At 44.9% G+C, this 14,931-nt stretch overlaps 1 protein-coding gene across 4 annotated transcripts in view; it reads right to left on the bottom strand.

The window, feature by feature from the left end:
- LOC126282516 (steroid receptor seven-up, isoforms B/C) overlaps positions 1 to 14,412 on the bottom strand; it is a 450,389-nt gene extending 435,977 nt beyond the window's left edge. Inside the window, exon 1 of one of the 4 annotated variants that reach the window (XM_049982176.1) lies at positions 13,901 to 14,412. In XM_049982176.1, the coding sequence (XP_049838133.1) occupies positions 13,901 to 14,213 (313 nt within the window). In that variant the 5' untranslated portion in view covers positions 14,214 to 14,412. The remainder of the gene's footprint in view (positions 1 to 13,900) is intronic. The other 3 variants (XM_049982177.1, XM_049982174.1, XM_049982175.1) reach the window with 3 other exon arrangements.
- Between the last annotated feature and the right edge of the window lie 519 nt (positions 14,413 to 14,931).

Genomic DNA, 14,931 nt, shown 5'->3' with positions numbered 1-14,931 from the left:
GTATATAATGAAGTAAAAACGAAACATAACACTGGTAGCCGAATACATTTGTGAGTCACCGTAATTTACGTGCTACATTTATATGCTGCATTTCAGTTTGGAGACGTGACTTAGAATCTCATTAAAAAATTTGTGCACTTCTATAGCACAATACTTACTGGCTGCCTCGTGTGGTTCCTCTATTGTTCAGATATTCTGCACAGCGAACCCTACTAACTTCTGCTCTGATTTACAATTGTTAGATAGGATTTTTATTACCATGAACCCGTAACGATTTTGGAAACACTAACACACTAAAAGGAAATTAATCAATAATTGAAAATGTTCCCAGTGAGCGAAAGTAGTGGAACAAATGAGGATAAAATGCCATCCGAGTATTGCGGATGGGCGGTGAGCGTCTACCGTAGCAAATAATGAAACCGATCAGAACAGAACAGCTTTTTGGAAACACCATGCATGAGGCAGACTGACGAGTCAAACAGGTATTTACTCATTAAATTCGTGGTACTGTCAAGTTATGAATATTGCTTTTCTGGTCGATAGCGCCTCGATCTCAACTCAGTTACGGACAGGGCACGAGACAACAGTGTCTCCTGTGACAGAAATCACATAACTATAACACTCTGTAGTCCGTTGATCACGTGTTAGATTGCAAAATCGCTGCCTAATTTCGCATCAGTCTATGAGTCTGCACTAAGAGTAATGAAGAGGTGACGAAGAAGAGTATGCACTTCCGCATACTAACTAACATGCTGTGGCATCTTCTTGGAGTAATTTCTGCGTTGATTCTCTGAGTTTGTTGTCTATACTGAAGTGAAACAGAACGAGAATTTTTGTTTTACGTGCGTGCACGGAGAGCAAAACTGTCTCTATTTCTGAAAATGACATAATATAGAGTGGCAGTGTTATGCTACTGTGATAAGACCAATCGATCTTCCTGACCAAAGATTCAGCATATGACCTTCGTTCAACTATATGTAAACACACAACTGGTTTACTTTTCTGTCTTCGCTTTTCATTTTAGTCCGTTACACAGTTCAATTGGGCAATGCATTCGAGTACCAAACGCGCCTCTATCTAAAGTACACAGCAGTTAAGAATTAGACACAACAAAATGGACGATTATCATGTCTCAAGGAAAAATGCCTGATAAAAAAGTGCTAAGAACGTCAAAACCGATATACTCTGAACATAGGAGAGACGACACCAAATTTTGAACGTGTTATCAGGATTTTAGCTGATTTTGATACAAAAAATCAGACAGTATTGTAGCTTTTAATACAACGCTTGAAACGAGCAGTTTCCCTATGTGTCGCTCTTGGTTGTTTTCCAATGAACTGATACGTCAAATGCAGAAGTAAATTGAGTGTCCTACTTTCGAGCAATGTAATAGCACAGGCTGTGAGGTTAGAACACTCGTTATCTAATAAAAAATACTGTTTTGTCTCTGATTCCGCCGCGGTTTCACCGGATCATTTTATGAATGCATGCAGTATGAGTTGCCTCGTTGGGATTTATTGATTTCGAGAACCGTTTGTCTACGTGTGACTGAAGTACGTCCTCAAGGCACTTGAACATCTGCAGTCAGGCAGCTTCAGAGGTGAGATGATTTTTAAAATTTTAGTTTAGTTTTCACAGAAGCTCCGTTATGTAGAAGCAACAAATCTAGCCTAACCATTCCGTCAGATGTTCTTCCCGATGCAAACTAGTAGTTTATTTCTGAAATCAGTATAGTTCGCTAAACCGATCGTTGTACAGACTTATTCCACAGATTATAGTGTACAGCTTGGGCTACAGCGCCCAGCAACCAGTGATTTCCTTGTCGGTTTTCAAGATAATATTCGCATTAACTTCTTTTTTAAAGGTATTTTCAGTCCTTTTCGTTTATCGATTTGGATATCAACCAGTCTCTTGAGTTCAGAATACTTACTGAAGGACCGTGTAATTCTAAGTTAATGTACTACATACGTGGTCAAACTTGAATCAAATTCTCATTAAGGAGACGGTGGAACCTCAGACTGACTGAATTACGTAACGGAGGTGAACTGTTTGCTGCAATGTAACATTAGCTTCTGCTCTATAATATGCGTCCTTCATTGCTTATTTGCTATTTATACTTCTTACATACACTTTCTTCAACCGTTATTGTATCCATGCATTATCAGTTTGAGGCGGCCTGGTGTTTACTGATTCCGAGAAAGCATTTGCCTACTTTTGGACACTTGAGAGAAACATCTATAGTCAGAAAGTTTCAAAGCTTAGATAATTATTTCCATAATGGGTTAATGAAGACCGCCACTGTGTCGTATGTAACTCAGGGAGGAAGTGCAGCAACCAGTCACTATTTACCGACATCGGCTGTTTTGACACTCATACACTGAAGGTGCACATGTAGCACTTTGTATCTATTTTACGTAACCGCAGTGAGTGAAAAAACTTCAAACCGGAAAAGGTTTGACGATATAAACAGCGAGTGGTGCTACGCTACGGACTCCTGCCTGAAGACTCCTTTATCCTCCAGCGAAATATTGTTGACAGGTTTGGCTCAACATAACTCACACTAGTCGCACCGTTCAACTAAATCAGGCTGTGCACACGACAAAAGAGGCCCCATCGTAATTACTATCCACATTAAGAAATTTAGCTCCTTATACGAAGTGTCGTCACTTCGTGGGGGGTCTTCATATGCTACGCTACGGACTCCAGCTTTAAGACTAGTCTATCCGGCAGTTAAATATTGCTCACAGGGTGGGCTCAACATTTCTCACACTAGTCCCATCGATGTCTAACTCAATCCAACTCTGCACACAATAAAGGTGACCCCCCCAACTTATTTGCTATCGCCGGCCGGGCTGGCCGAGCGGTTCTAGGCGCTACAGTCTGGAACCGTGCGACCGCTACGGTCGCAGGTTAAAATCCTGCCTCGGGCATGGATGTGTGTGATTTCCTTTGGTTAGTTAGGTTTAAGTAGTTCTAAGTTCAAGCAAACTGATGACCTTAGAAGTTAAGTCCTATAGCGCTCAGAGTCATTTGAACCATTTATTTGCTATCCGCGTTGAGCAATGCAGCTCTTCCACATATGTGGCGAGAGAAATGGCTCGTTAGAGAAGTCATAAAGATAGAGAGTAGTTTTGTTATACAGATTTACCAACACTTCGTCGACAGTGAAGAACTACGTTCTGTTCTACATATCGAGCCATAATTTATGCCAAAACTATGAATGAAAATGGATTCAGTAGACCGCTGGATAGAGGAATGTACCAAACAGGCACGTCCCTGCCTTTTATGGCACATCTTTTCTCACCACCGTACAACTCTAATTCTGTAGGCCTCGCAAAATCTAGTTTACCCTCGGCAGAATCAGTTTGAACTGTGGAGGATGACATGCGCTGTCTCACTGTATAAATGGAAGAACATAAGCCCTCCCAAGTGTGACTGTGGAGCTGCTAGACCGCTATTCACACAGTTGAAAGCTCGTCCACCGACAGCCTCTAAACTGGGGACCGTGCAGTTTTCCTGTATGTTACAGAAAATTCGGCAGAATATTTCAGCAATAAGGACATCCGGCTATAGTTGTGGTTGGCAGGAGAGCCAACACCGTGTTACTAGAGGAGGCCGAAATGCACGCGTTGTAGCTCACGCAGGCTGGCGTGAGGTCTGGAACATGACAAGGGAATTAGAATTCAGAAAAACGGACGTAGCTGGTGGAATACTTAACTTTAATCCATTAATGGAGAACGTCGCTCTTTATGGTACATGATTCACAATATCAATAGTACGGATACTGGCGCCTTGCTAGGTCGTAGTAAATAACGTAGCTGAAGGCTATGTTAACTATCGTCTCGGCAAATGAGAGCGTACAAGTCAGTGAACCATCGCTAGCAAAGTCGGCTGTACAACTGGGGCGAGTGTCAGGGAGTCTCTCTAGACTAGCCGTGCCGTGTGGCGGCGCTCGGTCTGCAATCACTGACAGTGGCGACACGCGGGTCCGACGTATACTACCGGACCGCGGCCGATTTAAAGGGTACCACCTAGCAAGTGTGGTGTCTGGCGGTGACACCACATTTTTGTATTTTGCATCTATTTTTAATACGGTCTGTAAGTTTCGTATGCGTATGTAACTTTTCTATTGTTTTTTTTTGTATTAATTCGCGTGATGTAATATGCCGTATGCTAAATCAGCAAATAAATATTTTGCTTGTGAACAAAAAGTTATTTGGGGCGGGTGAGATAGCTGTGGTGTCACCGCCAGACACTACACTTGCTAGGTGGTAGCCTTTCAATCGGCCGCGGTCCGTTAGTATACGTCGGATCCGCGTGTCGCCACTATCAGTGATTGCAGACCGAGCGCCGCCACATGGCATGTCTAGTCTAGAGAGAGACTCCTTAGCACTCTCCCCAGTTGTACAGCCGACTTTGCTAGCGATGGTTCACTGTCTACATACGCTCTCATTTGCCGACACGATAGTTAGCATAGCCTTTAGCTACGTTATTTGCTACGACCTAGCAAGGCGCCATATTCAGTTAATATGAGTGTATTCTGAACAGATAATATTGTGAATCATGTACCGTCAAGAGCGAAGTTCATCATTAATGGATTAAAGTATGAAACTAATTCCGTCCGCTTTCTGAATTCTAATTCCTCGTCATGTTCCAGACCTCACGGCTGTATAGTTCTCCCCTACTCACGCCAGCCTGCGTGAGCTAAAATGCGTGCCTTTCGGCCTCCTCCAGTAACACCGCTCTTCTGTCAACCCAACAATGGCTATGACACCCTGTAGTACAGAGCTGGCTGTACGGCGCGCGCTCAGGGAGGACCAGAAGTTGGCTGCCTGCCTCTGGAGCGAGGGCAGAGCCTTGAGGGACACCGGAGCAGAGTCGCGTGCTGGCACCGCGCGTGCCCGTGTCCCCAGCATCCCGGGAGCGTGCCAGTCGCGTGACCGAGCACAGCCGCAGGGAACCTGTTCGGCCGCGCCAGCAGCCGGTGACGGCTCCTCTCGCCTCGCATCGCCTCACAGCCACCGGCAGCTGCGCCGGAAGGGTGCAGCCGTGAAATCCAGTCTCAGAGGCAGAGTGCACCGAGCGAGAGCCGCGCGCCTCTGGCTAGCTGTCCGATATCTGCCGCGTGGCCCGGGCTTTCTGGCAAGGCGGTGCACACTGGCGGGCAGATATCGGGCCGCGCTTCTGCTGCCTAATGAAACCTGCCTCACATTTTGACTCATCTTTCTTTGAACATTCTACTGCCTCTACAGCGCTGCATAACAGGATTCCAGCTGTGAAATTGCTAATGACGAAGTCTTTTTCGCAGAGGATCAGAATGACATGGTTAGAAATTTCAGCAGAGAATATCGAGAAATGATGTTTAAACATTAATGGGCCAGCCGGTGTGGCCGAGCGGTTCTAGGCGCTTCAGTCTGGAACCCCGCGACCGCTACGGTCGCAAGCTAGAATCCTGCCTCGGGCATGGATATGTGTGATGTCCTTAGGTTAGTTAGGTTTAACTAGTTCTAAGTTCTAGGGGACTAATGACCTTAGAAGTTGAGTCCCATAGTGCTAAGATCCATTTGAACCATTTTTCTTTTTGGACAACATGGTTGTAGAGATGAAGCAGCGATCAGTATGATTAATCAATTATTCAAAAACAGTCTTAATCGCATTTATTATTATACCGCCAACGGGTTTCAACCCGACGTAGGGGTCATCTTCTGGGTGTTTACACCATTGGTCGACTGCTGGTGGTGTCACTCCTGTCTACATAACTGCAGGAAACTGTCAAGACTGGAGTCACGCCACCAGCAGTTGACCAATCGTGTAAAAGCCCAGAAGATGACCCCTACGTCGGGTTGAAACCGGTCGGCGGTATAATAATAATAAAAGCGATTAAGACTGTTTTTGAATAATTGATTAATCATACTGATCGCTGCTTCATCTCTACAACCATGTTGTCCAAAAAGAAAAATGGTTCAAATGGTTCTTAGCACTATGGGACTCAACTTGTAAGGTCATTAGTCCCCTAGAACTTCGAACTAGTTAAACCTAACTAACCTAAGGACATCACACACATCCATGCCCGAGGCAGGATTCGAACCTGCGACCGTAGAGGTCTCGCGGACTGCAGCGCCTAGAACCGCACGGCCACTTCGGCCGGCTCCAAAAAGAAGATGAAATATTTGGTCAGTGGAGGTGTGTGTAAGTGTGACAAGACGAAGTATTGCGGTAGAAAAGTCTGTGGGCTTTTATAAACATTTGTAAGTCGGTATTAACAATGATGGGTCCAGAAAATACGAAACAAAGAACCGCAATAGCCAAAGTAGACAAGCAATCAAACAATTAAATGGATTTTTATGGAGCACACATATCAGAGCAGAAACGAAGATCAGTGTATTTAAACTTCCCCACGTCCCAGTAGATGAATACCGGGCTCATTACCCTGTTCCGAAACACGAACACGTAACACATTTGCGCACAGAATTTACTCTACTCGCACACAGAATACCTTAGCTATTTGGTCTTCTTAAATGGCGAACCAGCATCAGCAGAAACATGGGAATTTACTGAAAGAATTAAAAGTAACTTATTATCAAAGAATATGGGATTTTGGAAGTGCTGCTGTACATTGACATTTCTGGATAAATCGAGCAAGGTTAGCACACTGGACTCGAATTAGGGGGGATGACTTTTCAAATCCTTGTCTGGCCATCCAGATTTACATTTTCCGTGATTTCCCTACATCGCCGTAGGCACTTGCGGGGATGGTTCCTATAGAATATTCCCCTCCTCATCCTTCCGTAATCCGAGCTCGTGTTCCGACTCTAATGACCTCTCTCCGAGGGGATGTTAAACTCTTAATATTCCTTTTTTACTACGTGGTAGATTTTGGTAAATTAAAAAAAAAACGAGAACACTCATAAGAGAATGTGCCTGGGCACTACTTATTGGGTACAACCGAAGCAAAACCGTTGTGATGGTATCGGCATGTGTGCCGTTAGCTCGTGCATAGATGCCTAAGAAGTTGACGCAGTGGGTTACTAGAACAACAACAACAACAACTAGTACTACTTTTAATACCAGTAGTAGCGCAAGAAGACGCCCGAAAACAACATGGAAAAATTGAGTCAGAAAACTATATCAGGGAGAAATTTTCAGTATTGGAGATGTGGGAGACTTCTGAAACCAGAATGCAAGAAAGAACTATGATGTATACAGAAACGCAGTTCAAAAATCTGTGAAATATTATGCTATGTAAAACAAAGGCCATTATCCGACTAATTTTTTTCCCACTCAACTGACCTAGTAGATACTGTCGGAAGTTCCATGCGGCTTTTCGCGGATGATGCTGTAGTATACAGAGAAGTTGCAGCATTAGAAAACTGTAGCGAAATGCAGGACGATCTGCAGGGGATAGACGCTTGGTGCAGGGAGTGGCAATTGACCATTAACATAGAGAAATGTAATGTATTACGAATACATAGAAAGAAGGATCCTTTATTGTATGATTATATGATAGCGGAACAAACACTGGTAGCAGTTACTTCTGTATATCTGGGAATATGCGTGCGGAACGATTTGAAGTGGAATGATCATATAAAATTAATTGTTGGTAAGGCGGGTACCAGGTTGAGATTCATTGGGAGAGTCCTTAGAAAATGTAGTCCATCAACAAAGGAGGTGGCTTACAAAACACTCGTTCGAGCTATACTTGAGTGTTGCTCATCAGTGTGGGATCGGTACCAGATCGGGTTGACGGAGGAGATAGATAAGATCCAAAGAAGTGCGGCGCGTTTCGTCACAGGGTTATTTGGTAACCGTGATAGCGTTACGGAGATGTTTAGCAAACTCAAGTGACAGACTCTACAAGAGAGGCGCTCTGCATCGCGGTGTAGCTTGCTCGCCAGGTTTCGAGAGGGGCGTTTCTGGATGAGGTATCGAATATATTGCTTCCCCCTACTTATACCTCCCGAGGAGATCACGAATGTAAAATTAGAGAGATTAGAGCGCGCACGGAGGCTTTCAGACAGTCGTTCTTCCCGCGAACCATACGCGACTGGAACAGAAAAGGGAGGTAATGACAGTGGCACGTAAAGTGCACTCCGCCACACACCGTTGGGTGGCTTGCGGAGTATAAATGTAGATGTATTTATTGTTTTAATTTATTTGCAGTCGATAGGCACTTTCGCACGGTTACTTATGTCCTATACCAGTGCAACGAAAGCAACGCTGTAGACATCATGGGAGCCACACAGGAACGTCACTGTTACACGCAGAGGAAAGACCGCATATGTGGAAAGAGTACACTGGAAGCCTATGCGAGCGAGAGGAACTGTCTTGATGAAGCCACACTGGACGAAACGGGAGTCGATATGGAAGACGTCGGGGATTAGAGTCGAAGTTCAGCAGAGCTTTGCAATACTTGCGATCAAACAAAGCGGAAGGCATAGCTAACATCCCTTCGCAATTTCTAAACTCATTGGGGAAATTAGCAACCTCACGACCACTGAAGCTGATTGGTAGAAACAGTCTGGGGAGGTACCATCAGATTTTTGGAAAAATATCACGTTCCTAAATACGAAAAGGGCAGATAAGCGCGAGAATTATCGCAGAATCAATTTACACAACTCATTCATCCAAGACGCCGACAAGAATAATGTACAATTGAATGGAAAATAAAATAGAGGACATGTAACATGACAATCAGATAGGAAAGGTAAAGATACCACTGAAGCACATATGCTATTGCGTTTGATAATGGAAGCAAGTCTTACAGAAAAATCAAGGCACTCTCACAGCATTTTTCGGGTAGAAAAAGCGTCCGACAACGTAAAATAGTGCAGTTTGTTCGAAATTCTCAGATTTAATGGTGTAAGCTATAGGGAAAGATAGGTGATATACAGTATGTTTATAAGAAACCTATATGGGACAATGAGAATGGAAAACCAAGAAGTGCTCACATTAATATGATTGTAAGACAGGGATGCAATCTTTCTCCTCTACTTTCCGATCTCTACATCGAAGAAGTAACGACAGAAAGATTCAGAATGGAATAAAAATTCATGGTCAAAGAATATCAATGACAGATTCATTGATATATCCGTATCCTCAGTAGAAGCGATAAATAATTTCAGGGCATACCAAACGAAATGAACAGTCTAATAATGACTTACTATGGATTGACAGCAAACTGAAAAAAAAAGACTCAAGTAATGAGGAGAAGCAGGAATGAGATCAGTCAGAAACTTACCACCAAAATTGGAGACCACGAAATGGAAGTAGTTAAGGGGCTATGCTATCTTGGAAGTAAAATCACGTATGACGGGCGAAGAAAGGAGAACACAAAAGGCAGACTAGCATCGGCAAAGAGGACGCACCTGGCCAAAACTAGTCTACTAGTATCTGATTAGTGGAAGACATTCTTGAGGACGTACGCTTGGAAGTTAACTGTAGTCTGTGCGAAAACCGGGAAACAAGCGGCTCAAAGGGTCTGAGGTGCGGTGCTTGTAGCAGGTGCCGAGAGCAAAATCACTTTATCTGTTGCTGGGAAGAAATGGCAAGAAGATGAAATACTTCAAACATTTGACGGCTTTTCATCTCATGCTCGACTATTCAAAATATGGGGAGTATAGAGGAAATTCAGTATATTCTTTGGAAACACAGAAAGGTTTCCACTAGCAGCAGAATTGGTGCCTGCTGGAGATGGTCCTCGCTGACGTGGTTAGAGGAGCAAATTGTAGGAATGGCTGGCACGTGAGATGTAATTGAGGCTGGCCATTACAGAACAATAATTCTCTGACGCTGTGCCACAGGAATAACTTAGAATGGAGAGACATCATCCAGCAATTACTAATTTGGATCACGATCGCGAGTTTAAAATATCAGCAAAGCGTCAAAATATTGAGACGAATGTGAAGCATATTGTTTCGTTCCAACTTCATATATAGCTGAAAGAAGGGACGTACCATTAAAAACTGCCAGCGTCGCGAATACGGAATGTGCAGAAAATTTGAGCAAAGATAAGGAAATAATATGGAAAGCTGTCTTCTGAAAACAAGAATGTTTTAGAAATGTTACTTATTAACAAGCGTCAAAAAGGTAGGGCTACTAGACAGCTTTGCGATGATAGACATCTAGGATAAACGTTTTGTCCGGTAAAAATAGATGAATTTATACTGCTGGTTACGTCTGTATAACGAGGTACCGCACCATACAGTCGAAACGTTAGGATTTTTTCCCGTCAGACAAATGGTGTACGTACTTTGTGGTCTGTGAATCGTCCACACACAACAGGCTATTCATAGAAACAATACGTGGCAAAATATGGAGAACATTTGAATGTTTCAGGCACAAGGATTGTGTGGAAATACGTTCACTGTATCTTCCATGTACATTAGGAGAAAATATATATGGAGAGAAAATCGATACTGTGTTTGTGAGCGTGTAAATGGCTTCGTCTGAACCTGTAGTAATTTTTTTTTTTGTCTTGAAAGTTCCAAATATGCGTCATTAAAAAGACATACGCAAGAATCGATGGTAAGAACTGTGCAATTTGTACGCTCATAAAAAACCGAACACTCGCTGTCAGTGAAGGCTAAGGTGACGTTATGTAAGTGTAGATGCACTGCAGGAACCGGCCTGCGTTATACCAGTCTCCAATCTGAACCATTAAGCAAGGAATACATGAGAAAGAAGTAAAGAGTAAGGTGAATCAACTCCAAACGCAAGAATTCCACACAGCGCCTGGACACATTATTGCAATGTGATGAGTGGCAAAATTGTGCCAAAGTGACATAAGAAACCAGAATTAATAACAGAGGACGCTTCGTCATGATGCGTCACATACGCACCGGAAATATATGATGAATGTACTAGATTCCGCTATCATGAAGAGACAGGTCTTAGTGCATCTCAGCCAGGCAGAAGTCGTGGACAGCGAAAGGAAGATAGGTGGGTTGACTTCCCAGCCACAGACTGGTTTTTATTATCGTATGAGAAACTAAAAGAAAAACTGCAGTAAGTACAGAATATCTATCCGTCGACTGGTTTATGCAACAGAGACTGCAAACCAGTCACCTAAGTAAATGCCGAGTACAGTGTGCAGATGACTACTACTACATTATACGCACAAACACACACATATACACAAAACCGAGGATGATGAAAACATGAGAGCGCATTTCTACGAAAACTGCAGATTCGACAAAACAATGACTTCGTAGAGTCTCTGTTTCTTTTGTAATTGCGGTGTTCACTTCCGCAGGTATTTGAGTTCACACCAACTGTTGTCCATATGTTAACAAAACGCCTGCAAAATAACGTTCGCTACGTTTCGCATGAGCACCGTACATCTTTTGACTGAATGACGCATTTATAACGTGGTCGATCAAACTGTTGCTTGGCAACGAAGCAGCTCTCATTTTTGAAAGCAACTTTCATTACCATTGCACCAAACGCAAGCCAGTGAAAAGAATGTAAATGCATCAAGGGTTATTGCTTGTTGGTATTGTTATGCACCACTACAAAGAGCTTCTGCTGTGTGAATAACCTACTATGACGCAATTTAATGAATTATAGAAAGATAGAGATGAGGGACAATTTAGCAAGTGGTGGAAGACTAATAACATCTTGTTGGGTAATGAGCTCGTTAAACACCGGTATTCTTTGTATATTCAGGGTCACCTAAGCAATCTAAGCAACGTGGCGTCGTATTGAGCAACAATAATGAAATGTATTTGTGTCGAGTCATGTACTGTGTCACGCGATTGCGGTGCCGTGCGCCACAATTGTTTCTCAACAGTAGATTTTACTGCTGGCGAAAAGAAAGAAGGAAAATGACTATCAATGTGGCATCGAATGAAGCAAGGTTGATGGAGTGCTGTCACTTCATAGATTAGCTATGCTCTCTCTTAGTTGTAGTGCAGTTGATGCGGATCTGTTTGGTTAGTCTGTGCTCAACACGTTTAATCTGTCGTAGGTGGTGTATGAGTTACGCAGGGTATATTTTTAAATTTTTACCAGTTTTTGCGTTTAGTGAACGAACATAGACTTCTGTGGATTCATACATAAGGAAAAAAGCATTACATGTAAAGTGAGTTATTAACACATTATGAATAGAAAGGCTAAGCAAAATTGTTAACTAGTGTCAAGTAATTACATTCGACTACAATATGCGTCTCTGGATGAAGAACGTAGAACTTTTGTGTTGATCTATGTTCATAATCGTCTGATCGCTGTTGACATCATATACTAGTGGGCTCTACGAAAATGGTATGTTCGCATGGTTAATTTATTTCCCTTTATTTCCATAGCGGGGTACTATCAGTGCAAGAAAGGAGAAAAAACGCTATCACTATTAGCCATTTAATAGCATTATAAATGGACAAGAAAGCAAGTCTCTTGGATTAACTGCTTAGTTTACGCAAAACGTTCTTCACTTGGAAAAGGCTCATCGTCATTGAAAGGAAATGACCTTCACACAGGCCTATCTTTATGATGAAATTCGTAAAGTGCCAAGAGCACACGCAGGCGATAGACGACGACGGTACACCGCTCTTCATCAAAGTGTAATTAATAGCAGCGCGGTTTTCAATCCGTCGCCTGAAACGAGAAGTCCATGCTTTTAATTATAATAACTGATCTCAGATTTTGAACATAAATTATAAATTTGATCCTGCGTGGAATATTATTACTCGCGAGGTTTATTCTTCTTCAGGAACTACTTTTCGCAAACTAACTAATCGCTAATTTCTATTGCAATAAATTAACATCCATGAAAAGCTTTCGTCTTTATACATCTTTTCATGTGTGTGATCCGTACTTAGACAGACACACGGCAAAAGACATTGAGCGCTTAAGTTAAAATACTTGTTTTGCTGATAAGGAACCCCAACAATGATATTATTAAGCGAATGTGCATAAATAAATGCATGTTAAAGAAACATAGATGTGAATCCATCTGTTAAGTCTTTGGAATGCGACGGTAGTTTTTCGGAAGAATTTTACGGCACTTACACAAGACGACACAACTGCAAGTCCGTGTAGCATTAAACGTGGTCAGCCTTATGTGGTACATATTTCTTTGCTAACATAATGCGTGTGTGAAATTTATGAAAGTTTGTTACTTCGAGAGTTGTGGTTCATAGTAGCACGTTCTTCACACTTTCGCGAACCACCATGACACCACCCTTAGCGTCAAAGTGGCGAAACAGATTTTAATCACAATCATAATAAAAAACTGGACGATTGCCGGGTTCTTATGCAGAGGGAGGAGGTGCCACACGGTGAGAGAGAGAGTATTACGCACCTATCACTAGCAGCTTGCTGACTCTGCAGCAAATCATGCAACAACTCATCACTTTGTTGAAAAGCGCCTTCTATTGGGGTCTGTTGAAAATCGTCTGCGCAGTATGGCTCCAAGACTCTTAAAGGTCGCCATACTGTAATTAAAACCACAAAATAAGATCCCCACATGTCTATCAATGAAGAATCCTTTGACACTATATACACAAAATATGTCTTCGCTGCACAATGATGTGGCGATAAAAGTAAAATCACTGTTGTTAAAACGCACAGTACGTTGTCTAACAAAGGCATTACAATTTCAGTTATGAGTAGGAGGATTGTACAGTACGTTCGTTTTTGATGCAAAGTGACACTAGGCAGCAACTTTCGATTACTGGCCTCCGAGTGGAAACAGGACACAACCAACACCTACGCGACACGATAATAACGCTGTTTAATACAGGACAAGACAACGCACATCTGAGGGCACCTGTACCTGCGGAGTGCCAGGCGCGACATTAGAGAAGAGCACACTACTGCCGGGTGGGGGTCCCACACACTCTCGGGCATCACCGGGCAGGGCGTCGGCGGGAGCGAGCACCTGCAGACGGGCCCCGACGCCACTCACCTTCGCACGTGAACTGGCCGTAGTGCTTGCCGCTGGACTTGTCGCCGCAGACGACGCACTCGATGTTCTGGCCCTTGTCCGAGGAGTTGGACCCGGTGCCGCTCTGCGAGGAGCCGACGACGATCTGGGATCCGCCACCGCCGCCCCCAGAGCTGGCCGACGCGGAGCCGGGCGTCGAGCTGAGCACCAACTCGTCGGGGGCGGGCGGGGGCGGCGCGGGCGCCGGGGCGGCGGCCGGGTGGTGCAGCACGACGCCGGACGCGGGGTCGCGCCACGCCGAGCCCGCGCCCAGCGGCGGCGCCACCAGCGCCATGGTGCGCGGGAAGCCTAGCTCCAACGTGGTGACCGCGTTCCGGGCGCCGCGACGAGACGAGACGTGCTACAGCGCTCGGGCTGGGGCGCGCTGGCGGCGTGTGGAGCGTGGCGACGCAGGAGGGTCCGCACTGCACCGCGGTCGCGCGCAGACTGGCGGGGCGCAGGCGGGCGGGCCGGCGCGGCCGCGGCCGCGACCTGACCCCTCCCTCTCCGCCCCCCCCTCGCGGCACCGACGGCCCCCACCACGCGACCCGGCTGGCCCGGGGCCCCGCCCCCTGGCACCGCGGGCGCGCCACGCCAGAGGTCGCCGCCGCGCCAATGGCAGGTGGCGGCCCGCGGTGGGCCGGGCCAGCCGCCCGCGGCGCGCGGCACGCGACCTGCCATCGCTCCGGCGCGCCACTGGCGCCGCGGCGCCCGCCGGCGCACGTCGACGCCGCGGCGCTGCCGTCGCCGGCGCAGGCGCCGCGCCCGCCGCCATTGCCGCTGTCTCCTCCGAGGGGGAAAAATTGCTTTGCCACGTCAAATGTCACTCCCGTACCTCGTACGTAATGACAAAGTGACTGACAGTTGAGAATAGAAAGTGGGATGTCGTGTTTTCGCCGATACGCGCAAATACAATACGGGTAGAACGGCAGCCGCTGTGCTGTTCCGTAAAACGCTTCCCGTTAACATACAGTATCGAGTTCACGTTGCAGCAACTCAATACTTTCAATATT

This window comes from Schistocerca gregaria, chromosome 7 (assembly GCF_023897955.1).
Source record: "Schistocerca gregaria isolate iqSchGreg1 chromosome 7, iqSchGreg1.2, whole genome shotgun sequence".
NCBI classification, from domain to species: Eukaryota; Metazoa; Arthropoda; class Insecta; order Orthoptera; family Acrididae; genus Schistocerca; species Schistocerca gregaria.
Note: the sequence above shows the minus strand (reverse complement) of the source record. Positions and strands in the feature narration are given on the sequence as shown.